General features: G+C 45.3%; 1 protein-coding gene across 3 annotated transcripts; it reads left to right on the top strand.

Annotated features, from left to right (window-relative positions):
* LOC123061226 (bifunctional 3-dehydroquinate dehydratase/shikimate dehydrogenase, chloroplastic) lies at window positions 1-26,183 on the top strand. Of its 3 annotated transcripts, none has more exons than XM_044484224.1 (11): window positions 1-347; window positions 6,227-6,332; window positions 6,634-6,852; window positions 8,036-8,382; window positions 11,708-11,771; window positions 11,868-11,964; window positions 12,054-12,194; window positions 22,762-22,910; window positions 23,058-23,223; window positions 23,329-23,412; window positions 25,898-26,183. In XM_044484224.1, exons 1-10 carry the CDS (start codon window positions 160-162, stop codon window positions 23,370-23,372), a joined length of 1,521 nt encoding a protein of 506 aa, XP_044340159.1. In that variant the 5' UTR covers window positions 1-159; the 3' UTR covers window positions 23,373-23,412; window positions 25,898-26,183. The 3 variants fall into 3 exon arrangements, with proteins under 3 accessions (XP_044340159.1, XP_044340158.1, XP_044340157.1); XM_044484223.1 differs by having other exon boundaries at window positions 3-347; window positions 11,868-11,973; window positions 23,329-23,375; XM_044484222.1 differs by having other exon boundaries at window positions 3-347; window positions 11,868-11,973.
* Window positions 26,184-26,373: the final 190 nt, after the last annotated feature.

The raw sequence follows: 26,373 nt of genomic DNA, 5'->3' as shown, positions 1-26,373 counted from the left end.
CCCCCACCAACCCTAGGACCTTTGTGCTATCTTTCTTCACACCTCCAGTCCTCCACCCACCCTCGCTTCCCAGTCGCGTACGTGTGCAGTTCACACCAACCCCCACACTGATCGCCCGCATCTGCATCGGGAGCGTGAAGGAAGAAAAAATAGGAGGACATGACGCTGCTGTGTGTGCCGCTGGTGGGGCGGACGGTCGAGGGGATGAAGATCGACGCGGCGGCCGCAGCGGCCGCAGGGGGCGACCTTGTCGAGATCCGACTGGACTACATCGAGGGGTTCCGCCCGCGGGAGGACCTTCCACGTCTGCTCCACAGCTGCCCACTCCCCGTCCTTGTCACCTACCGGTTCGATCTCCTCTTCGCCTGCTTCTCGATCCCCGGTTTGGTTGTTCTGAAATTTCGCGTCCGTGTTGCAATATTCGGAACGGGCGTGCAGATACTTGCGAATAATCAAATTCGGAACGGGCGCGCAGATGCTGCTCACCGGCCTGGAGTGTTCCCTTGCTTGCTTTTGTGCATCCTAGCTTTTGTGTTGTTTTAGTTTTTTTTTAACACCTCACCATATATTAGTTAGCAAAAAAATATTCACACAACGGAAATTGCTAATTGAGCTGGAGCTCCATGGAGCCCTTGGTTTGAAAAATTCAAAAAACAATTTTTTAGGTTTTGAAAAATTCTGAAAAACACACACATACATATGGATGTATACTACTCCCTAGTGTCAAAAAACGTCTTATATTTTAATACGGAGGGAGTACTTGTCTGCAAAGTTTCATGGTGAAATACTTTTTTGAGCGAGGTACACAAAAATGACAAAACCACGTATTTCTAGCACATGACTATAAAAGCACATGATTTTTTTTTGGTACAGCTCAAATCAAAACGTATTTGGTGATGAAATTTCACACGCATCTAATATAGCTATCTAAGTACTTGTGTATTTGTTTTCAGTTTTTTTTTGAAACTTAAAAAGTTGATTTTTGAAAATTTTGGGCTCAATCTCGCACATGAGGGAACGTCACCAAGCACCGTATGCAGCACCTTATTAGGGTCCCTCCTAATCAGTTTCGATGCAAGAACCAAAACCTTGTGATCTCAAGCTTTCCTGACAGAAAATTTTCTAGACACATTAAATAGAAAAATAAATAAAAGATTATACTTTATTACAAACACATTTATGGTAGAAGTCCTTTATGAACATGCACTTTTTGATACTCTCTCCATTCCACAATATAGTGTGCCCGCGCTTTTCAAGATTCAAGTTTGACCGTAAATTTAACCAACGACACTGACTGCGGCAGGAGCAAAAACTATATCACTGAATTCGTATTTTCGATGTGAATTTAGTGATATAATTTTTGCCCCCGCCGCAATCGGTCTCGTTGGTTAAATTTACAGTCAAACTTGGATCTTGGGAAACGCGGATGCACTATATTGTGTAATGGAGGGAGTACTAGCAAAAGGGTCCGTTGCAACAGGTACAAAATAAATAAATTTTAATAAAATAGTTAGCACCTTCCTTCATCATTGCTTGTGAGTCATATGCATTGAGATTAATTATGAAAAGAAGCCTAATTATTCTAGTTCTAGTGGTGGTAAAATTATGGCATTGACAAGAATATGAAGCACCATATGAAAGGTATCAAAAAAGCAGGATGCCAGCGGAAATGCGAAGATCAAACAATTTCATATGTCCAGCTAGCTTGCTAAATCATTTTATACAAGGAGGCTGTGAATAACTGGTCAGGTTAATTAGTTAAATAGTTAACAACAAACAGTAGTTTGTTCTTGTTTGTAAAAATTACAGGATGCTAATGCTTGCCATAGAGCTGATGATGATTTAACGTTAGATCTCAACATACACATAAAACTAAGTATCAACTGCAAATGATTGCATTGAAACAGCAGAACAGGCCCCAAATGTTGCCGATCTGCTCCGACGAGCTGTGGTTATAGAACGAACTAATGCTGGTGGTCAGTGAGGCATGGGTAGCACCAGTTGGATCATTCCTGCAGAGCTTCAAGCATGGCAAGAACACTACGTACCTGATGCAACACTTGCTTGTAGTGGCCATGGACAAGAAAGAAAGTTCATGAGTAACTTTGGGTCTTTGGTGTCATTCAGAATGAAACAACATAGAAGTCAACACTATTTTGAACACCAAACTTGATATCTTACCATCCTTCTCTGTTGGAGCAGGACCATGTCAGGAATTTACGCACAACTATGTGGCACTTGAAGATGATAGGGAAGAAACTAACAAGCCTGTTATAGATGGCACAGTTGCGCTCTTTCCCCGCACATGTAGTGCTTTGCCAAAACAGTTTAAACAACGAGTATGTAGGTACACACGGACTGTGGGATCCCCCCAAAGTCAATCTGTTCACCTAATAAGTGGATGATTATGATACTAAATTCAAAAGCATACTGCCAAGTTGGTACAGTTTGACTGAATTAAAATACAAATTCATGCAAGACGCGAATTACCTGATACAAAAACCACAAAAATAATAATCAAGGATCAACTGTGGACCAATTATGACCCGAGGCAGATCTGACCCTGGGAAAGAAAATTTGAAGGGCCTTGGATGTCACTGACTAATCTCATGAAGAACTATTACATTTGCGGTCATATCATATATCGATCAAACATCATTATTTAGAAATGACATATTTCGCAAGAAAAATTCTAATTAAGCATCTAATTGTGCCCTTAAATTTGAAATCACTAATAGTAAGAAGACATGTGCTGAAGTAACAATTGTACGCTATCTAGCTTTCGCTCCCTGTGGCAATGGCCCCATGACAGGAATCAGGAAAACTACACACAAAAAATCAACTAATGCTTTTGAGAAAATTCATCAAACAACTAACTCCCAGTTGTTGTGCCACCACTGCATCATAAGAGCAGTTCATTTTGTGTACATCATAGAGCATCTACACAGAACATAATTCATGTACATCATACAGAGGCCAATAAACTATTGAGTTTAAACTGATGGGAAAGACAAAGCTTGAACTTGGTAAATTTAAGGGAGACGACTGTAGTTGCAGCTGGATCGCGATGAACACAGTGAACACACACGAGATTTTGCTTAGCGCACTGACTTGCTGCTTTTCTGTATTTCTCCGCTATTTATTCAGAGTACAAAGAAGTGGCGCTAGTCCCCCGGCTACTGTGGCCTTGACCCGCTCCTTGCTCTGTGCCATCCCATGACCAGCTCGTCGAGGCCGCTAAATACTCTAACAGAAAGCAAATAAACCGGCTAGGCCGATACATAGCCTACCGGGCGTTATTTCTGAAGAAATGGAACGCTAACAAAGATACTAGGCGAAAACGCTGCCATGGCAGTGATCTGGAGAATGGGGTTAACCAACAATGACTATAGTAAAAGAACTTCCTATATAATAATCATATTGCAATCTTCTAAATACAAAGTGCAGCAGAGGCCTGCTGTTATGACCGGCATAGGGGCTTAGCCCAGTGGGTTATGGCCCAAGTATCTTAATTAGGGGCTTAGCCCAATTATCTTATCGTATTAGTATCGTTTGCTTAGGAGTCAAGTAAACCTCTCTCTATAAGGAGAGGAGATGTATCAATCTAATCAAGCAAGAAGCAATCAATATTTGCTCGGCTTCCCTTAGGGAGCCGGGAGACCTAAACCCTAGATGCCTCCTGCTTTCGCCGCCGCTGCTCCCGTCGCAAGGATGGCGCCACGCCGCCGGCCGCCACGCACCAGCCCTCGCCCTCCCCCCTCCTTCCCCTACAACCTACGCCCTAGATCCGGTAGGGCCCTAGCTCTTACCAATTTGGTAACTAGAGACTTGGGTCCGATCATGTCTTCGTCAACACCATCGCCGCCGCTGCCCGCCTCCACCTCCGCGCCGATGACCACCGCGCCGATGACGTCCACCCCGATGACCACCGCCGAGGTCTCCACGCTGTCGGGCCCGGTCACCACCGCGGGCTCCTCACCGCCGCCGGCACCCATCACGTCCGCGCCGCCGCCGACCACCGTCTTCACGCCGGAACAGATGACCAGCACGCTGCGGGATCTCGTGACGGCCGTCCAAGGGCTCCACCTCAACCAGTACCACTAGTATATGGTTGGGCCGTACGCACCTCCGCCGGCTGCGCCGATCACCGCCTACGGTCACCCCACGCTGCCATGGCCGTCCCAAGGCGCGCCTACCTACAGCGGGCAGCCGCTGCTGCCGTTCCAGGCGGGCTCCCCTGCGCTGCCGTGGCCGTCCCAGGGCGCGCCTGCCTACAGCGGGCAGCCGCTGTTGCCGTTCCAGGCAGGTCCCCCTGTGCTGCCGTGGCCGGCCCAGGGCGCGCCGGCCTGCACCAGGTTGCCGCTACTGCCGTTCCAGGCGGGGCACCCTGGCGAGACCACTCCGGCCGCGGCTCCTCTGTGGCATCTCCCGCCGCCGCCAGCTGCGGCTCCCCTATGGCATCTGCAGCCGCCTTCCCCCGTGGCAACCACGCACCCGCCCACCCTCCACAGCCGACGCTGCAACCACCGGCGCCACCTCTGCCCAGCTCAGGGGCGTCCTCGCCGGCCGGCCTTTTGATACATCAGGTCCGGTTTCCGGCCTCCCCGTCGCCACTAACAGCTTGGGCGGCTGGGTCTTCGCCATCGCCGGTCTACACCACGGCTCCGGAGCAGCCGACCCCGTTTTCGCAGTTCGGCGGGCCATCCAGCTCCGCGGGTCCTTACCCGGAGTACTCCGACCAGGCGCCACCCGCCTCGCTGCTCCGCACCTTCGAGCCAGCTCGACACGGCGCTCCGACCCAGACACCGCCGCGGTTCGCCAAGATCGACTTCGCCACCTATGACGGCATGGAGGACCCCCTCAACTGGGTCAACCAGTGTGACTAGTTCTTTCGCGGGCAGCGCACCCTCGCCTCGGAGCGCACCTGGCTCGCCTCTCACCACCTCCGCGGCGCGGCACAGACCTGATACTACGCCCTCGAGCAGGACGAGGGCAGCATGCCCCCTTGGGAGCGCTTCCGCGAGCTCTGCCTCCTTCGTTTTGGGCCCTCGATCTGCGGGAGCCGCCTGGCGGAGCTAGGCCGCCTTCCCTTCACCTCCACGGTTCAGGACTTCGCCGACCGTTTCCAGGCCCTGGCATGCCATGCGTCGGGCGTGACGGCGCAGCAGCGGGCCGACCTCTTTGACGGTGGACTTCCGGATCACATCCGCGTGGATGTGGAGCTTCGGGGACCCCAGGATATCCAGACGGCCATGTACTATGCTCGCGCGTTCGAGCGCCGCGCGGTGGCCGTCCAGCAGGAGTCACTGTCCCGGGCCACTGGGTCGTTACCCTGGCCAGATCCCGCTTAGGGTCGGCCTGCTCAGTCTTCCGCGGCACCCCTCGCCGCGACCGCGGCTCGCCCGTTCCGCCGGCTCACCTCGGCCGAGCTACTCGAGCGTCGCCGCCAAGGGTTGTGCTTCAACTGCGACGAGCCCTACACGCCCGGCCACGCCTGCCCGCGACTCTTCTACCTGGAGGTTGCAGACTACATTCCGGAGGACGCCGTCGCCGCCGACCTTGCCGCCCCAGCTGTCGCGGAGGTGTTTGACGCTGGTTGATCACCTCGAGGAGTTCAGCAAGCGCTTCCCCACCTTACAGCTCGAGGACGAGCTGTTTGTGCAGGCGGGGAGAAGTGTTATGACCGGCATAGGGCTTAGCCCAGTGGGTTATGGCCCAAGTATCTTAATTAGGGGCTTAGCCCAATTATCTTATCGTATTAGGATGTTTGCTTAGGATTCAAGTAAACCTCTCTATATAAGGAGAGGAGATGTATCAATCTAATCAAGCAAGAAGCAATCAATATTTGCTCGGCTTCCCTTAGGGAGCCGGGAGACCTAAACCCTAGACGCCTCCTGCTTTCGCCGCCGCCGCTCCCGTCGCAAGGACGGCGCCACGCCGCCGGCCGCCGCGCACCAGCCCTCGCCCTTCCCCCTCCTTCCCCTACAACCTACGCCCTAGATCCGGTAGGGCCCTAGCTCCTACCACCTGCCAAGCTTTAGGAAAAGGTCTAAGTAAAGCCGTTTCATTGTCGTTTAAGCCATCACCTCCAGTCCCTTACCAAGTCACCTGTTGGACTGTATTGCCGTGGTGGCTCGTTGTTGCAAAATATAACTAATTTCCACTGTACAACTAAGCACCATGATGCCTTACATAAATGCTGTGCATGTGTGTTTGTTTTTTGCAGGCCTAACTGGGAAGGAGGTCGCTATGATGGTGATGATGCCACTAGATTTGAAACACTCTGTTTAGCTATGGAACTAGGTGTAGACTATGTTGACATCGAGTTAAAGGTTTGTTTACACATTGGAAATTTTCTGATGCTCACCATTTTGTGAATACTGGATAATGCAATATGGACAAATTCTGTGGATACATGTCAATGTCATGTTAGTTTGCACAAGACATTCATGATTAAACTTGTCCCTAAACGTAGATTAGTAAAAAAAAACAAGTATTACATATGGAAAGAAACTCTGTTTTGTTCTCTTTCTACCACTGATGATACAATGGTTTTGCTACTAGATTTGTTAGCTGGTGTGTTAGATAATCATATGGATACTCTCATGGCCAACATATTTTGCTATGTTGCAGGTTGCTGACAAATTTGTTGATTTTCTTTCTGGTAATAAGCCAGATAAGTGTAAACTTATTGTTTCTTCACATAATTATGAAAGTACCCCATCCTGCGAGGAGCTTGCAAATCTTGTAGCCAGAATACAAGAAGTTGGAGCTGACATAGTTAAAGTTGCAACAACTGCTACAGACATTGTTGATGTGTCAAGGATGTTCCAAGTGATGGTGCACTGCCAAGTAAGTGACAGTTTCTAGAATCCAAGAAAGATTTCACTATTTCCTCCCAGAAACTTGTGTCTGTCTTGTATATTCAGTCCTTATGTCTTTTGATTGAACTTGGCCTTCTCAATATTGAAGATGTGCTCCGTAGAACTTGAAAGTTAACTATTGCCCATTGCTGTTAAAAAAATTGAATCTCTACAGTTGTGCTTCAGTTAAGCCAGATGAACAGCACCCACCTGTATGTACTGTGCAAGAATTAGTTGGTCCATTTCCCTGTATGTTCAAATAATAGTTTATTCAATATAGAATAGAATATCGAAGAAAAACAAGCTAGCTGTCTTAATTTGTGAAATTTTCCCTGTCCTTACTTTATTAACTAGCTACCTTTGTGTCCATCCGGTTTGTCTGCTGAACACGGTATTTTGGCAAATACGGTATCATTTTTTTTGTAAATACAATACTTTTAGTAATAATAAATGCATTATCAAAATATTTTGGTATGATCGTCGTAAATACCATATTTACCAAAGTTGACATGGACATTGAATTACAATAGTCAATAATCACATATTTACATGTCACTACTCTCTAACCCATTGGTATGTTTATTTAGTAATTGTAAGTTAATAAGCGTCCATGGTGTTAATGCCATAATATAATTAGTTCTACAGTTTTTTTCTCAAATTCAAGTGATAATGACAGTAGTTTCTGCTATTTTCTCAACTACTATTACTTATAATCAGCAAATTAGCACTTTCCATCTTGAAAGAATTAATATCCTACAGAGAACAAGAGTTAATGTACTCAACAGCTGTTTCATATAATCCTTTATCTCTGCTAATTTAGATTTGCACCCAGCGGCATATGCTCTCGGGCTAAAGATATAATTGCCAAATTTTTAAAATTACTGATGGTAATGTCTGTACTTTCTGCACGTACAAATTTCGTGAAAACTTGCATTTTTGTGGCCTGGGTGAAGAAAATAAATCTGGGGACCAAAAGATATAATCTGCTATTTTTTCGATCTTATTATTCATTTATCTTGGCTTTAAAGCTTGATATTATTGATCAGAAGCCAAACATCAGTTTGGCTAATTGCAATCTGATGTGCACTTACATGCTAAGGATTTAAGTTACATGATTTATTAATTCATGCCGGCCTATACATTGCCATTTCACTGATTAATAGAAATGACAGGTGCCTATGATTGGATTGGTGATGAGTGAGAGAGGTTTGATGTCAAGGGTGTTATCCCCAAAATTTGGTGGATATCTTACCTTTGGAATACTTGATGCTACTAAGACATCAGCATCTGGGCAACCAACACTTGAAGAATTATTGGACATTTACAATATAAGGTGTATAGGACCTGATACAAAAGTTCTTGGTCTTATAGCCAACCCAGTAAAGCAGAGCAAGAGCCCAATTTTGCACAATAAATGTCTACAGTCTGTTGGATACAATGCTGTTTATCTTCCACTTCTGGCAGACGATCTTGCTAGATTTCTTGACACATATTCATCTCCAGATTTTTCAGGATTTAGGTACTAATTCTAATTCAGCAAAGTAGAAAAAGAATACATTACTAATCTGTAGGATTGCTTAGAATGAAATGATTATTTTGCTATGATCTTGATGAGCACGTGGCTGTGCATATTGGAAATAATCCCTGAAAGACTGAGAAATCTATCAGAGGTTCCCACCACATCAGATCTCATAATTGTTCACTTGTGCATTTGTATAACTGTATCACTAGCTATGCATATCCCCACTTTTGCCCTTTTAATGTGTTTTTTCATCATCTTTCCTTTTTCAAGTTCAAACATTCTTAGCATGCTTAATAAACACTGATCTGCGTGGTTTGTGCAAGGTAGCTAACACAAGGAGTGAACTAGAGAACGAGCTATTATGGTTCTTAGATAGGAGGTTTATGCCGTGCCGGGGGAGATACTCTTGGGCAGATGAGTTGCTGGCCGGCAGGTGACGCCCCATCTGCTATGAGAGAGGTAACGGGGTAGAGGAGACAACAGGAGATTAGGAACCAGACCTTCGTTGAAGCCTTACACGTGACTCGACTTGGAACACAACTAGAATTCAGACTCTTACCTGCATATACTCAATCAAACTATTCAAGTACGAACTGACTATTCCATTAGGGATCAATCCTAACTAGAAGACAACTCAAAAGGGAACTTGCCTTGCTCTGCTGCAGCCTGACCATTAGCGATCATCTTCAGCTGTACCTTCCCACTGAACAAGCACATGCTTGACATCACGACGTAGGCTTACACCGAGGATCTTGGCTGGCTGCATGATCACCTTGCCGTCTTCCACACGAGGCAGTGAGGAGGTCTTAGCCAGAGGGTCACCATGGAATTTCTTCAGAAGACTAACATGAAAGACATCATGTCGGTTTGTACCTGGAGGGAGTTCCAGACGGTATGCTACTGACCCTATATACGCTCCAATACCTTGAATGGTCCATAGTATGTGGGAGCGAGCTTCCCGCGCACATGCTCTGCCAAGGATTCTACTGTTCTGCAGCGTAGTCACTACCAAGCTCATTCTCCCATCTCAAACAAGAGTTCCCGGTGATTATCATCATATAACTCTAGCATATTGCTGGGCTTGCAGGATGTGTCCCCGGACATCCTGGAGGAAGGCATTGCGGTCCCGTAGAGCTGAATCCACTGAGGCACTGACTCAGTGTTGGCTGCACCAGGTGTTTAATCCAACAAGGAAGAGTATTTGTTGGCGTAAAACCTGGAAAACAGCATGTAGGTGGTGAAGGTGCTCTAACCAGGATGAGCTATAAACCAATATATCATCAAACAATACAAGTACGAATCGACAGAGGAATGGTCGAATGATATCATTCATCAAAGCTTGGAATGCCGCCAGAGCATTAGTCAGGCTGAATGGCATGACAAGTTACTCATAATGGCCATTGTGGCTATGGAAGGCTGTCTTGGCGATTTCGTCGGGGTGCATGCACACTTGATGGTAGCTAGAGCGATGGTCGAGCTTAGTGAAAAAGCACGCATCTCGAAGCTCATCCAACAAATCGTTGACAATAGGAATCTGGGACTTACGGTTGATCGTGTATTCATTCATGGCACGTTAGTTGACTCATAATGGCCATTGTGGCTATGGAAGGCTGTCTTGGCGATTCGGGGTGCATGCACACTTGATGGTAGCTAGAGCGATGGTCGAGCTTAGTGAAAAAGCACACATCTCGAAGCTCATCCAACAAATCGTTGACAATAGGAATCGGGGACTTACGGTTGATCGTGTCTTCATTCATGGTACGTTAGTTGACAAAAAAACAGCATGAGCCATCTTGTTTGTTGGTTGCCCTGGAATTCCTTAAAGTATTTTTGCTTATTTGTAGTTCATTGTTGACCTGGATTTCGAGATTCTCCGGCCAATAGAAGTAAGAAGTAAGAGCACTAATGTAGAATACTTCATGGAGTTAAATTTGGTTTAAATTCATAAATAAGAATGTGTAGACACACTATTCATTTATTGGAATGAATCTAATCTGAAAGATGGACTCTTGCGAAAGTTACATACATGCATGGTAAAAAATTCTTATAGAGCATCAACTATAAATATATCATGTAATTTAAAACCATGCATCACTTCTCTTATTCTTTTAGTTAGTAACTAGGCGATGATCCAGCAAAAGTTACACAAACGGGTGCTAAATACTGAAGTTTTCTGTTATGTACAATATTTTTTTTTTTGAACTGGCACAATATAGAACACGAAGACTGGATGAAGAACACAACATCAAGGAACAGAACTAAGAAAGGAAATCAAGGGAAGGTAATCGTTTTACTTCATCAGTAAGTATGAGTCAGATCATCCCAAAATATCAGAATCTAAACCATTAAGCATAAGAAGAATGCTAGGATATGAAGCACTGAAGAATTAAGTAGGTACCTCTCTCTAAAATCTATAATGACTGTATTTCTCTTAGACTGTTTGTGGAGAGTGTGTAGCTCTAGGACAGACCCTGCTTCTTTGCTACTGTACGTAAAAAAGAACTGATTTTCTAAAGATGTAAATTCAATACTTCGACATAACAAAAGGATCACTTGTGATATAGGAACTCCAGGATAACAGCCTTGCTAGTCATGCTAAGAATTGAACAGTAACTCTGTCCATGTGTGCCTGAGCTTACTACCTACCAAGGCATTTGAGATTTACAATCCACCAAGCAAGGTAACCATGTATTGCTAGGTCCTGGCTACACCTTTCAAATTTACAAGAAAACATGACACAAAAAGTAAATAGATAAAAATGCATGGACTGATAGATAACTCCAAATTTTCAGCAACCCATTGCTTGAAAAAACATTGATGTTTGTAATACCCTGATCGAGGAAGGGGATCAGCGATCCAGAGAGAGGTGAGGGGATGAGCTTGGGGAAGGGGTTGAGATTTCAGAGGAAAGGTTGAGAGTACAGAAAGTGTTTTCCACACGCATGTCTCGCCCACTGACGGCCGGGAGCACCCCAAAGGGAGAGCAACTGCAACTCGCAACCTCACGCGGACCTGTGGAGTCCGCCTCGCAAAAGAATGCCGGACACCGTGTGCGCTCTATTCCTAGGGAGCTTAGAAAATTTAGTTACTAGAAGACAACTCGAAGGGCAACATGCCCTTGCTCTTCTGCAACCTAACCAGCCCCAGGTTGGGCTTTGCACCTTGTGTAGGGAATACCCCACATAACACGAGCAGTACCTCAGAAAACCAGAACTCTTGCACTCCTATAAAATCAATTTCTAGAAAGTCATTTCAGCCCTTTTCATTGGCACATTTCACAAGAGCAATTTTGTTTTACACCATTTGACTTTGTGTAATGCAGTTGCTCTCTTCCTTTCAAAGTGGATGCAGTACATTGTTGCCATGAACATGATGCTGTTGCTAAGGTACCTGGATGCACTGTACTTCTTTTGTGTCTACTTCATTAATTAGCTTCCACTTTCTCTTTGTTTGACCTGCTATTTTGTTGTGTTAATCTGCAGTCAATAGGTGCCATAAACACTATAGTTAGGAAATCAGATGGCAAATTAGTGGGCTACAATACAGACTACATTGGAGCAATTTCTGCTATTGAGGATGGCATAGGAGGTTTTAGCAATCTTAATTGATTCCCTTTTAACAGTTATTTGGGAGTCATGCACAAATATCACATGATTTATGTTCCACAGGTCTGGGGTCAAAGGATGCTGCTATGTCACCATTGTCTGGCAGGCTTATTGTTGTTGTAGGTGCTGGTGGTGCTGCTAAGGCAATTGCCTATGGGGCAAAGAAGAAGGGTGCAAGAGTTGTAGTAGCAAATCGTACCTATGGTAAGATTTGTATTTATCCGATTTGAAATTCATATTCATACGGTCTTGATATTTTGGGCCCACATGTTTGGAAAATGAAGGGTCGGGACATGTTATCATTGTCGCCAATCCCTTGGTGACGCTGACTAGGCTTCCTGACAAGCATCCAACTCTATTGCACAGAGCAATTGGTTGCACCCATGTTTTAATTCCCAACGACCAAATCCAGTGCCATGTCGTGTTATGATTAGAGCGCGCCAACCTTAGTGCAATGGATCGTTGTTTATCGTGATTTCGCCCTTCTCCTGATATCTTCACCTCTTATTGAGCTTCATGTTAAAATTTAACTGTTAGCAATATAGATAGTTAGCTTTTAGTTGCACCTAACCCTAGATTATCCTCCTAACAATATGTTATTTTGATTGTATGGTGGTTGTACCAATTGCGTGTGCATCATGCCATGTGCAGTGTTCCCCAGCTCTCTATCACATGATATCAACAACAACAACAACAACAACAACAACAACAACAACAACAACAACAAAGCCTTTAGTCCCAAACAAGTTGGGGTAGGCTAGAGGTGAAACCCATAAGATCTCGCAACCAACTCATGGTACATGGATAGCAAGCTTCCACGCACCCTTGTCCATAGCTAGCTCTTTGGTGATACTCCAATCCTTCAGGTCTATCTTAACAGACTCCTCCCATGTCAAATTCGGTCTACCCCGCCCTCTCTTGACATTCTCCGCACGCTTTAGCCGTCCGCTATGCACTGGAGCTTCTGGAGGCCTGCGCTGAATATGCCCAAACCATCTCAGACGATGTTGGACAAGCTTCTCTATCACATGATATCAAATTAGTTAAATCCAACCTAGCATGGTTTCCCGCCATGACTGCCGCTGCTGAGTCCGCAACCACCATACGTGCTCTCAGCCTCTCCACCATGTCCTCACTCGGGCGTTGCTACCATCCCCCTCATGCATGTCCAAGCCTAGCCCCCCGCTACCTATTCCAGTTGTGTTTGACGCCTCTAATTATTCAAACTCTGGATGTTCTTCCTTGAGTTCCTTGGCGGTCAGGCTTGTCACTGTCAAGCTTGCCTCCGGCGACGCCACTCCCGTGCCTTCATGCTCGGTTCGCGTTGGTGCTCTTGTGCTTTGTCCTAGGATTGACCCGCATCATGAGGTCTCTTGCAAAGGACGGTATTGTCGTCTTGGTGAACTGTCTAATCATCCATTGAGATCGCCGTCGTCTTACCTGTGCCAAGTCCTACCGCAGTACTCTCGGGACCCTCATTGGCGCCACACCATGACCAAAGCGCGCTGCTTTAGAAGGGCAGGTGGTCGCTCCTTTCGCTCGGTACAAAGCGCTTTGGATCATCAAAGGCTTAGCCGGTGGGTCGACTATGACGAGACCTTTAGTCTTGCCATCACCGCGGTTGACCAAACCTGGGGATGGTTTTCGTATAACCGGGTGTATTGGTTCAGTTTAATCAAGTGGGCTTCTTTGGTTTGGTCGCTAATGGATTGTATCTGCTAACAGTTTGGTTGGGTTCAATTTCATGTGAATAATAGGTGGGTGTGATCAGGTATGGGCTTGAACCGTTCTATTTCCAACCAAGCTCAACCCGTGGTTCCAAACCGGTTCCTGAGATTGGTTCGAACTTCGTAGGTATGCTCGACAACTCGCTCTTTCCCTGTTCCTATAGCCGCCGCCGCCACCTCTCCCCGTCCCGGCGTTCCCGCCCACGCGATGCTGAACCGCAGTGCCGCATCAAAGGAGAGTCGTCCAGCGGCGCCGGCGGCGTCGACACCCTCGTGGGAGCAGCTGAAGATCATGCTCAGCTCGGGACTCGGAGGCGCGACGGCGGCCGCGCGCATGCACGACCCACCGCACTGACAAGAACGGGCGGCGTCGGCGCCTGAGGTGCATCGCTCTGCTTGACCACTGCCCCACTCAACCACTCCTTTACAAGCTGTTCACAAAGGCAGAGAGATGGGAGCAGCACCAGGCCATTTGCCATGAACGTAGGAGGCAACATGGTATGGAACTGTTATTTACCCATTGGCTAAAACCATGGTTTCAACCATCGGCTCAGTTTAGTTTAGGTGGAGTGAGGACGTGGTTCAGTATGGTTTGGGTTTAAATAAAAATTAAAGAGGTTTAGTTAGGTTCGGTTTGCCCAAATTGATCATGCGGGTTCAATTGAGGTTTAGTTCAGTTCCCCAACCGTTCTCAGATTTACGGTTGAGCCATTTGGCAACTAGACATCAAGAATACCTTCGTCAATGTCACCATTGACGAAGAGGTTTACCGCAAGCAGCCTTCTAGCTTCGTCGTTCCATTGCGATCTAACCATGTTAGCAGGCTACACTGCTCTCGGTACGGTTTGAAACAAACACCTTTCGTGTGGTATCAACGCTTCACATCCCACCTTTGCCAGCCTCATTCCCGATATGTCTTTGTTTGTTCTAACTAATTTGCATCCAACTTATTATTTGGATTACTTGACTTTCCCATGACTCGGTTCTCTTATATCATCCTCGCTAATTTGGAACTAGGCCTTGGAACAGTCAAGCAATCCTCATCTAGATGCTTGTAGCAATTTAGCTCCCGGGCTCAATGGATCCCGATATTTTGGGAAATATGAAAAATATATTGGGAAATACGAAAAATATATTTAGAACTTTCAAAAAATTCCAATTTTTCTCCATGGATGTGTTCTACATATCTGTAAAGTTTTATTAAAAAATACATTAATTTATTGGCTACACAAAAGGATGAATTTATAGCTCCAAAAACCAAAAAGTTTCTCTATTTGATCCACATATTTGTCTATGTTATGTACAACACGGTTGGTAAGATATGGATGAAAAGTTGTGCGTAAATATTGCACATATGTAAACTAGCTAAATACCCGTGCTGATGTAGGGTGGAAACCCTAGGGGCCGATCTTTCATGATTGGAGCAGATCCTACGAAGAACACAAAGAACACGAGGGGGAAAACACGAGGGGAAGGAGAGGAATCACTCAAATCAACAAGAAACAATCACACATGTGCTAGATCCAAGTACCCATAGAGATCACACGGTCCAAATCCAACAAAGGACGATACAGACGGTAACTAGTTCATCTCCGTGAGGAGGTCTTGAGGGGTCATCCCATGAAGGGGTCTTGAATCCAAGGTGGATCTTCTCCGAAGAGGGAGCGGAGCGGTCTCTCCCGATGGAGTAGATCCGGATGGATGAGTAAAGCTCTATCTCAAATGAGCTAAACCTATGCTAACCCTATCTAGTAGGAGGAGGAGGTCTATTTATAGTCTTAGTGCAAATGGGGGCGAAGTGAAGGGGTACATGGGCCTCGGGCCCGAAACTGTGCGCAGACAGGTACCGGACGTCCGGTGGGTTACGGTCGTCTGGTGGCTCGTGGGCGTTCGGACGTCCGGTAGTCTTTGGACTTCCGCTGCTTCTGGCTCGATGGAGGTGGCACCGGATTTTCGAAGATGGCCGGTCGTTCGGTCGCGTCGGACATCCGCTGTTTTGGCTCGGGTGCGGGGACGTCAGATGTTCGCTCGCTGTAGCTTGCATTGGCCGGGGCCTGTGCGGGCTGGGGCTTCGGGTGCCGGACGTCCGGCCCTGACCGGTCGTCCGGTGGCTGTAGCTTCAGTGGCAGCTCTTCTTCTTGTCCTTGGCACTTGGTGTCCTCGCCGTTTTGTCCGTTGGATGTAGCTGCTCCTTGGCTTTCCTCCAAGTACATGATTACACATAGTGTTTCCGCTTGAGGTAGCAGCCATGTCTCATGTATAGAAAGTGGTAGTTCGGAGAGGAGCGAGTTCACCTTATCCTGGATAGCTTTTGCTCGTGCTCTTGTCATTGGTCCAAGTGGTGTCGTAGGGGGCGTAGGTAGGTCCATGGGGATGACCTTGGGATGCTCCGCATCATCTCCCCCCCCCCCCCGAAAGATCCGACCTCGGATCGAAATCTTCATCACCATGGTACGGCGAGAGATCCTTGACGTTGAAGACGTCGCTCACGTTGTGTTTGTCGTGCGGGAGGTCGATCTTGTAAGCGTTGTTGTTGTAGCGTGCTAGCACCCTAAAGGGTCCATCGGCTCGTGGTAGAAGTTTGGACTTGCGTTCGTTGGGGAAGCGTTCCTTGCGAAGGTGTAGCCACACGAGATCTCCAATGTTGAATATCATGGGTTGCTTGTTGACGTTGAGCTTGGTCGCGAGTCGTTGTACTTGGCGCTTGATGGTGTGCCTTGTATCTTCATGCATCTTCTTGAGATAGTTCACTCGTTCACTCGCGTCCATATTGATGCGCTCTTGTAGTGGTAGAGGGAGAATGTCCAATGGGGACAACGGGTTGAATCCGCAGATGACCTCGAAGGGGGACTTGCCGGTAGTCGAATGTCTTGCGCGGTTGTAGGCGTACTCGGTGATCGGTAGGCACTCTTCCCACTCCTTGATGTTCCTCTTGATCAACACACGTAGTAGAGTGGAGAGTGTTCGGTTCGTCACTTTCGTTTGGCCGTCGGTTTGTGGATGGTATGCCGTGGAGAATAGTAGCTTGATTCCGAGCTTGGTGCATAAGGTCTTCCAAAAGTAACTCAAGAACTTGACGTCGCGGTCCGAGACAATCGTCTTTGGTACTCCATGTAGGCGCAAGATTTCCCTACAAAAAAGGTTTGCAACATGTGAAGCATCGTCTATCTTGTTGCAAGGAATGAAATGAGCCATTTTAGAGAATCGGTCCACAACAACAAACACAGAATCTTTGCCATTTCTAGTTCTAGGCAAACCAAGCACAAAATCCATGCTAATATCTTCCCATGGCTGATAAGGAATTGGAAGGGGTGTATAAAGACCATGAGATTGAGCTTTGGACTTAGCTTTGCGACATGTCGAACATCGGGTGGTGAAGCGTGAGACATCGTGGGACATCTTGGGCCAATAGTAGTTCTTGGAGAGCGTAGCGAATGTCTTGTCGCGTCCAAAGTGTCCCATTAGTCCTTCATAAGATTCTTGCAAAAGCAACAAATGAAGAGAAGACTCGGGGATGCATAGTTTGTTAGCTCTCATAAGATAACCATCCTTGATGTAATAGCGTTCCCAAGATGTATGCGTCAAACATTTGGCATATGGAATAGCAAAAGTAGGATCATGCGCATACAAGTCTTTTATGTGCTCAAAGCCTATGACATTCAATTCCAGTTGAGTAACAAGCATGCATATACGAGAAAGCGCATCCGCCACGACATTTTCCTTGCCTTTGATATACTTGATGACATAAGGAAATGACTCAATGAATTCACTCCATTTAGCATGACGCTTGTTCAACTTAGTTTGACCCTTAAGGTACTTAAGCGTTTCATGATCGGTATGAATGATAAATTCATGAGGGCGAAGGTAATGTTCCCATTCACGCAAAACTCGCACTAAAGCATATAGCTCTTTGTCATAGATGGGGTAGTTGAGTTGCACTCCAGAAAGTTTCTCACTAAAGTACGCTATGGTGCGCTTCTCTTGCGTTAACACACCTCCTATGCCATTACCACTAGCATCGCAATAAACTTCAAAAGGTTTGTCAAAGTTGGGTAATGCAAGCACGGAAGCATGAGTAAGCAAATTCTTAAGCTCATTGAATGTGGTATCTTGGGATGGTCCCCAAACAAAAGGCACATTCTTCTTGCTCAAAGCATGCAAAGGTGAAGCAATGGTGCTAAAATCCTTCACAAATCGACGATAGAAACCGGCTAAACCAAGGAAACTACGCACTTGTTGCAAGTTGGTTGGTTGGGGCCAAGTTTTAATAGCATTGATTTTAGATTCATCTACATGAATACCCTTAGAAGACACAACGAAACCCAAGAAAACAAGCTTATCAACACCAAAAGGCATTTGTCCATATTAGCATAAAGGCGCTCTTTTCGAAGGGTTTGCAACACGGTCCTAAGGTGGGTGACATGATCTTTGAGAGATTTGCTAAACACAAGAATATCGTCAAAGTAGACCACAACAAATACACCAATATAGGGTCGAAAAACAAAATGCATGAGTCGCATGAAAGTACCGGGTGCTTCGGATAAACCAATTGGCATAACAAACCATTCATATAAGCCAAATTTGGTCTTAAATGCGGTTTTCCATTCATCACCTTCTTGGATGCGTATTTGATAGTAGCCACTTTTAAGATCAATCTTAGAGAAATTGGTGGCTCCGCTAAGCTCATCTAGAATATCATCTAGGCGTGGAATAGGGTAACGATACCACACGGTAATAGCATTGATAGGACGACAATCAGAACACATGCGATATGTACCATCTTTCTTGGGAACAAGGATTACCGAGACGGCACAAGGGCTCAAACTTTCTTGTACATGGCCGTTGTTGATGAGTTGTTGTACTTGCCATTGGATCTCCTTAGTTTCCTCGGGGTTGACGCGGTAGGGAGCCTTGTTAGGAAGGGGTGCTCCGGGGATGAGGTCGATTCGGTGCTCGATGCCTCATAGTGGAGGTAGACGCGGAGGTAGCTCGTCGGGGAAAACATCTTGGAATTCCTACAACAGAGAAGATAACACTAAAGGTAGATTGTGAGAGGTGTTAGCTTTTGGTGCGTCATTCTTGCACAAAAGGACATAGTGCATGACACGTGATGGGTTCTCACACACTTCTCTCATCTCACGTTTGGTGGCAAATAGAACTAAGTTATTGTCGCTCATCGTGGAGGCACTCAATTTTGGCTTGTGGCGCTCACTCTCTTTTTGGTGGTTCGCTCTTTCACTGTTCTCTTCACGATAGGTGGCTTGCTTGTCGGCGATCACTTGGCTTGGGGACATAGGTCGAAGGACGTACTCCTTTCCTTTCATCTTGAAACTATAGTGGTTCGTGCGGCCGTTGTCGATGACACCTCGATCAAATTGCCATGGTCGCCCAAGAAGAAGGTGGCAGACGGACATTGGAACGACATCACACTCCATTGTGTCTTCGTATGCTCCGATTTTGAAGGAGACTTGCACTCTATGCTCGACTTGGATAGTGCCGGAGTCGCTAAGCCATTGAATTTTGTAGGGATGTGGGTGCTTCATCTTGGCCAATTGGAGCTTGGAGCATAGTTCTTCACTTGCCAAGTTATGACAACTCCCTCCATCGATGATGACCTTGACGGACCTTCCATTGATGCCGGCCTTGGTATGGAATATATGGCATCTTTGGTCGTCTTCTTGTTGATGTTGAAGAGTCAAGACCTTGAAGACAACGAGAGTGGGGCTCGGATCTTCGTCACAAAAGACTTGATCATCTTCATCTTCGTTCACTTGCCGGTGCATGGCCACTTGGTCAAGGGCTTCCATTTCTCCTTCGCTCATGGAGTCATATGTACCATCGTCGTTGAAGATCATGGTGCGCTTGTTTGTGCATTCGAAGGACTTGTGGCCTCGACCGCCGCATGTAAAACATTTGAAGGAACTTGTTTTGATGGTCTCATCGGTTGGGGTAGAGGATGACGAAGCTCTCGGCTTGAAGTTGCTTGTTGTAGGAGGATGACTTAAGGTTGTCGAAGTTTTCTTGTAACTTGACTTGTCGCCGTTGCTTGTAGATGGCTTGGTTGAGGTAGGAGGTGTTGGAGTCGTTGAAACTTGAGATTTGGAGAAACCATAGGTCTTGGATGCGAACTTGGCATATTTGAAGTCATCTTGCACTTGACGTTCCGCCTTGGTAGCTTGATGCACTAGCTCGATGAGGTTCGAGTATGGTTGGAAGTCGGCGATCTTCTTGATAGGATGATTGAGTCCATTCAAGAAATGTGCCATAGTTTTCTCATCATCTTCCGTGACATTAGCTTGTATCATGGCAATCTTCATTTCCTTGTAGTATTCTTCAACGCTCTTGGATCCTTGCTTGAGGAGTTGGAGTTTCTTGAAGAGGTCACGGTTGTAGTATGTTGGCACGAAACGTGCTCTCATGACATCCTTCATTTGCGCCCAAGTAGTGATGGGTGGTTCACCTCTTGCCTCACGGCGCTCAATGACTTGTTCCCACCAAATGAGGACGTAGTCTTGGAACTCAAGGGTTGCCATCGCGATCTTCTTCTCTTCCTCATAGTTGTGCAAGCGGAAGATTTTGTCAACCTTCAATGCCCATGATAGGTACTCTTCGGGATCATTGCTTCCATTGAACTTGGGCATGGTGAACTTAAGCTTGCCGTATCGTTGCTCTTCATTGTGTTGGGGTCAAGGGTGATGACATCCTTGATGAGGAGGATTGTCTCCCTCAACTTGCTCTTGTCTTGAAGGATTTCCATTGTCTTCTTGTTCTTGGTGAACTTGAGGTGCTTGTTGAACTTGTGGAGGAGCTTGAGGAACTTGACGATGCACTCTTGATTGAAAAATCCTCTCTTGAACCTCTTCGCGAAGCGCTTCTTGTTGTTCACGAGCTTGTCGGTTGCGCGTGGCTACGGCTCGACTTGAATCTCGAAGGGCACGTTGCGCCTCAAGTGCTTGAGCTTCACGTAGTTGTCGTTTTTGACGTTGTGCCTCGGCATCTTGTTCATCTTGATGTAGTCTCGCTCGCTCTTCCTCTTCTTGATGGCGTTGGCGTTGCCGTTCTCGTGCTTGCGCAAAAGTAGCTTGGTTTTGACGGTGTCATTGCTCTTGAGAGTCGTTGTCGTGTAGAGGATTACGGTTTGCTTGACGATCTTGGCGCGCGGCACTTCGAAGAGTATTCGATGTCGGAGTACTTGAGCGGGAGATGGTGTCATCGGAGTGTCGACTTGAGCGGTTCCGTCTTGAGTAGGATGAAGTGGAAGAAGAGCGGTTGAGCAACAAAGCACGAATCTCGTCCATTCTTGCGTCATTCTCTTGTTTGTGGTCGTCGAGCTTGTTGTCGAAATAGTCTCTTGTACGTTGCTCGGAGAGTCGCAAGTCGGTGGCGAGGTTGTTGATGCGTTCGTTCATTGCTTGTTGCTCTTGATGCAAAGCACGTTGTGCACCAAAGAGGTGGCTCTTTGTGACGTAGGAGGACATGTCGTCGTCTTGCTCAATGAAGAGTGGATTGGTAGAAGTGCTTGGCCTATCCATCATTCTAAACAAATATGTGAGTGGGAGAAAGAGAAGAACTTATACCAAATGTACCTTGACCGATGTTGCGGTCAAGACGGATCAATGATCACTCAAATGTGGAACAAGGAAATAGCACAATTGGTACCAATTCTTGTCAGTTTCTCACACCTACACAAGTAAAAGCTTATGGTGGAGCTCGGTTAGGATGGTTGCACAAAATTTGATGCAATTGTTAGTGAGCTTCAATAATGTTGGAAAAGATTCACAAATTTGCAAATGCAACAAGTAGACTAATAGCAAGATATGGTACACGGGAACTCACACACGGAGAGATAAATGGGGTCGTGCAACCAAGGAGTGAGCCAAAATGTGAAATCCACGAAAATGCTCTTGTTGCACAACACTAGAGAGACGCTAGCACGATTGCATAATAGGCGGATACGAAGACTTGTGCACAACCTACTAAGCAAAAATGCAACGACTTCTATCCCAAGTATGCTCTATGTATGGTGTTTCAATGATATGATCCAAGATGATCTAGTATGACAATCTTAATGTAGTATGATGCTATGGTTCTTGCTTAAAAGCTCTTTGCTTATGTTTCCCTTTTGCTTAAAAGCTTGTTTGGCTCTTTCTCTTTTGAACTCTTTCTCATGCAATGCTTCACGAACCAAGATAGCAATTGTGTATGCGATGACAATTTTGTGACACCAAAAGATGATACCGAGATATGCACCAAGATGATATGGTATGTATGCTATGGAAAGTATGATCACTAAGGTGCACAAGTCACGTTGCCGACAATACTCAAAGGCTAGTTTCGATGGGTAAGATACGCAAAATTGGGCTATGGTGGTTATCAATGTAAATGGCAAGATTGTATAATAATGGGGTGTCACGATACCAAGATGAGGTTACCGATTCTTGCTTATGGTATGGTGTCAAAATGGTGAAGTGGTTGTTGTCGATGATGAGCGGCGGTGATGTTGATGTCGAACCGTCCCTAAGTAGCCGAAACACGTTAGGAAACGGGAACCGCAACTCAAATACTCAAAGCACAATGTGGCAAAATTTTGTCGGAGTGCGAAGTGAGTAAACAATGGGGGTTGCGGAAAGTGAGAGTGGTATTGAGTTGGTTTGGAAAAATATTAATGGGGGTTATTGCATGGTTTAAAAAAAAGTCGATAGGAGGTGGCATGTATCGATTTGAGGAGTGGAAGCGATGTAAGTGAAACCAACAAACTCCCCTTTAATAGTAGAGATGTATAATTTTGTTTTCAGAACTGTTTGAGGATTAAGACCTCCCCCTTTTTTTTACCTAAAAGGGCTCACTTTACACCGTATTGAGCAGTGAACCTACTTTGCGCTAGATACCATACCATCTTAAAGTTAGTATGATTTTCTTACATGATTGCTTTTTGTTTCATCTCTTGTTGGTCCATACTCGATGTAAGCCAAATGGTCATTTAGATGAATGATGTCCGTATCGTAATACATCTTGTAATTTGAAAATATTCTCCATTTCCCCAGAAAAGGCAGTTACTCTTGCCAATGCAGTTGGTGGCCAGGCCCTGAGGTTAGCCGACCTGGAAAATTTCAGGCCTGAAGAAGGGACGATCCTCGCTAATGCAACATCATTGGGGATGTACCCAAATGTTGATGGCACTCCTGTTCCGAAGGTCTCTCACACACACACACGAGCAAGCAAGCAAACTTGTTTCATTCTAACAAAATTAAATTTGGGGATCCTTTTCCTTTTAATCTTTCATTCCATCTTTAACATGCCCCCTCGGTGTATTTGAGGAATTCTCCCTTTGGATCTGCAGAAAGCTTTAAGGTTCTATGATGTAGTGTTTGATGCGGTATATGCCCCAAAAGTTACCCGGCTTCTACGAGAAGCAAAAGAACATGGAGTGAAAGTTGTTAGCGGTGTAGAGATGTTTGTTAGACAAGCCATGGGCCAATTTGAGCATTTCACTGGTGGTATAGAAGGTATCTTCTATCAACTTCAGGATAACCCTTACTTTACCAAATGATGTGACTGCACCCGCAGCTTACTTATCATAAGTTACTATTTTTTACACTCTTTTTCTGCAGCTCCTGAAAGCCTGATGCGCGAGATAGCAGCACAGTATACCTAGCAGGTTCCTTTGTCCATCTTTTGGCATCTTCATCGTACAGGTCATTGTGGTAACACATGCATAACACAACAATGCGTGAAGCTAAGAACATGATTTATGTTAACCAGATTTGATTATCTCATTAATTCTTATAACGATGAACTTTCATGCCATATCAAAACCAGAAGTCCAACATGCATACCTACAATAGGTCAAATCCTCAATTCCACTCGAAAAGTAAAAAAGAACAGAATATCTCGAATTGTTGTCATGCTTCATTTAGCTTTGTTGCTTTCCTGTTATATGTTATATGCACGCATGTTTTTCACGAATTTGTACAACAAAGGTTGCTCAAACCCCAAAGGACTTTGGGAATGAATGCAAGCAGTTTCTTCTGTTTTTCTTGCTGGGAATAGTATTCAACTATTCGTAGTGCGTAATGTGACAAGTTCGGGCTGGTTATTACTTACTTTTACTAAGCAGAATGTAGCCCTTACCAGATTGTTTGGTTGCTAGAGCAATTTAAGTGCGAATTTCGTAGGGTTAGCATGCAAAGATTGCTGTTCTTTTATTTTCACAGAAGAGGTGTGCTATTTACAACGGTTATGGTAATAATGATGGGGTGTAAATTAGGCATATAATTTGCGATATTGCTGCTGTAGATGTATTGCCAATTTTGTTCAGCTTCTGTTGTGCAAATTTTTGTAAGAGTTTTCTTTTGACACATGAAAATAACATGGGCTGATTCTAGAAAATACTTATTCCGTGCTATATATTTTGCGAAACACCAACACACATTGTACTGATCAAAACTACTTTTCCAAAGTCGCTTCTTGGAGACCATCTGGTATAGGGCAAACTGTAGGGGTGGCCCGATCTTCACGAATTGGAGGTGGATATGATGAAGAACACGGGGAAAAACACGAGGAATCACTAGCAATGACAACGGAAAAAAGCCTCGAGCTAACGAAGGTCAATACAAGAGATGCACTTGAATCCAAACAACAATCAAAGGGAAAAGTAAACGAAGAATAGTTCATCCCCAAATCCTAAGAGATGGAGGTCTTGAATTTCACATGCAGAATCTTCTCCATGGAAGGAGTTCTTGTGCCCATGGGAGCCTTCACCACAAGGATGGCCCTGTACTCCAATGGAGTCTTCTCTACAAGGGAGGCCTTGTACTCCAGTGCAGTCTTCTCTGAGTCTTCTCCACAAGGGAGGCCTTGTGCTCCTCGGAGTCTTCTCCACAATGGAGGAATGCCACTAGGGGAGGTAGATGGCAAAAGCTCTTATCTAGTAATCTTTGCTAACCCTGTAGAGGAGGTGGGGATCCCACGAAGGGGGAAGGAGGGAAGAGCCCAAAAGCTGCACACAGACAGTCACCCTCTTATCTAGTAATCTTTGCTAACCCTGTAGAGGAGGTGGTGATCCCACGAAGGGGGAAGGAGGGAAGAGCCTAAAAGCTGCACACAGGCAGTTACCCGGAGTCTCCATGGTCTGGAGTGTACGGGGTGGTTGGCTTGGAAGCTCCAGCTGTCTCCTAGAGGCTCGGTGAAGGCACATGGCCCGAAGGCTTTGGCTGTTTCTCCTGGCGCTCTTGGCTTGGGGCCGGAGTGTCTAGGGGTATCTCCGGGTGTTGATCCGGGGCAACCCGTAGGGGTGGCCTGGTCTTCACGACTTGGAGTTGGATTTGAGGGAAAACGTGAAGAACACGAGAGAAAGAGGTGATAAACACAAGGGAAACAAGCACAAATCAACACACAAGTGGCAACGCAAGATACACATGGATAATTCCTTGATCCCAGCCATCCACAAGAGACGGAGGGAGCAAGATAGAGTTCTTCCCCAAATCCTAATACAAGGAGGATTTGTGCTCATGGAGCCTTCACCACAAGGGTGGCCTTGTACTCCACGGAGTTTTCTCCCTCAGGAGGTCTTGTACTCCCATGAAGTCCCTTCAAGAGGAGGCTTTAATCTCCACTAGGAGAGTTCCCACAAGGAGAGAATTGGTTCCCTTATAAACGGAAAAGCTCTATGTTTGAGTTCCCTTATACATTGGCAAAGCTCTATGTTTGAGTTCCCTTATAAACGGGAAATATACAAAGTGTACACGACTATATTATATAAATAGAGGATGCCCAGTGCGTTGCTGCAGGAATTGGTTGATGAACATTTGGGTTGATAATATGAAAACCAAAATTAAAGTACACAACTTATATTTTATTATGTATAGTTGTAACAATATTTATTGAATATAAGTAGAATAATTGAATGGAAAACATTTTCCCATGCATGGTTGAATGTTGTGATGGGCCTTATCCTATTCATAGTTGTATGGTGAGGTGGCATATTAGATAAATAAGTTAAGAGGATGACTCTCTTAGGTATATAGGATATGATTACTCTAACAAAAATAACTGGCTTGGACAAATTATCCAAAAGATTCTTCAAGTTGAGTGGATAACAGATATTGACAAGCTAGTATTATAGTTGTATATTTTCTATGGATTGCTCAAGATGTAACTACTGTTTGTTTTTGCTTTCAGGCTGATGGTGAAATAACTGGCTTGGACAAATTAGCCCAAAGATTCTTCAAGATGAGTGGATATCAAATTTTGACGCCTACCCATTTTTCCACTGTGGGGGCTTAGTGTAATGTCAAGTATCACCTACTTGTCACCTGATATAGAGATCTAAATAAAAAGTGTTGCATTCGTCTTGTTATCAACGTATAAGTAGTAAAAAGGGGCACACGAATAAAGAGAAAATTCAGGTTCAAATCAAATCATATTGACAAAAAGGAAATGTCATAACTATGATTCGGTGGTTGCATGCTTTTTGTTTTACATGCGGTGGTTGCATGTTTTTTGTTTTACATGTGGTGGTTGCATGTTACTCCCTTCATTTCTTTTTACTCCGCGTATAAGTTTTGGTCAAAGTCAAACTACACAAAGTTTGACCAAATTTATATTAAAAAATATGAACATCTACAATATTAAAACTATATAATATGAAAATACAT

Source organism: Triticum aestivum, chromosome 3A (assembly GCF_018294505.1).
Source record: "Triticum aestivum cultivar Chinese Spring chromosome 3A, IWGSC CS RefSeq v2.1, whole genome shotgun sequence".
Lineage (NCBI taxonomy): Eukaryota > Viridiplantae > Streptophyta > Magnoliopsida > Poales > Poaceae > Triticum > Triticum aestivum.
This window is presented reverse-complemented; position numbering and strand designations above follow the sequence as displayed.

Excerpts from the sequence above, each read along its gene's own strand:
- LOC123061226 (XM_044484223.1), top strand. The coding sequence starts at position 160 with ATGACGCTGCTGTGTGTGCCGCTGGTGGGGCGGACGGTCGAGGGGATG. Across the intron at positions 6,853-8,035 it reads AAGTGATGGTGCACTGCCAA|GTGCCTATGATTGGATTGGT; the intron begins GTAAGTGACAGT and ends TAGAAATGACAG. Across the intron at positions 11,772-11,867 it reads AACATGATGCTGTTGCTAAG|TCAATAGGTGCCATAAACAC; the intron begins GTACCTGGATGC and ends GTTAATCTGCAG.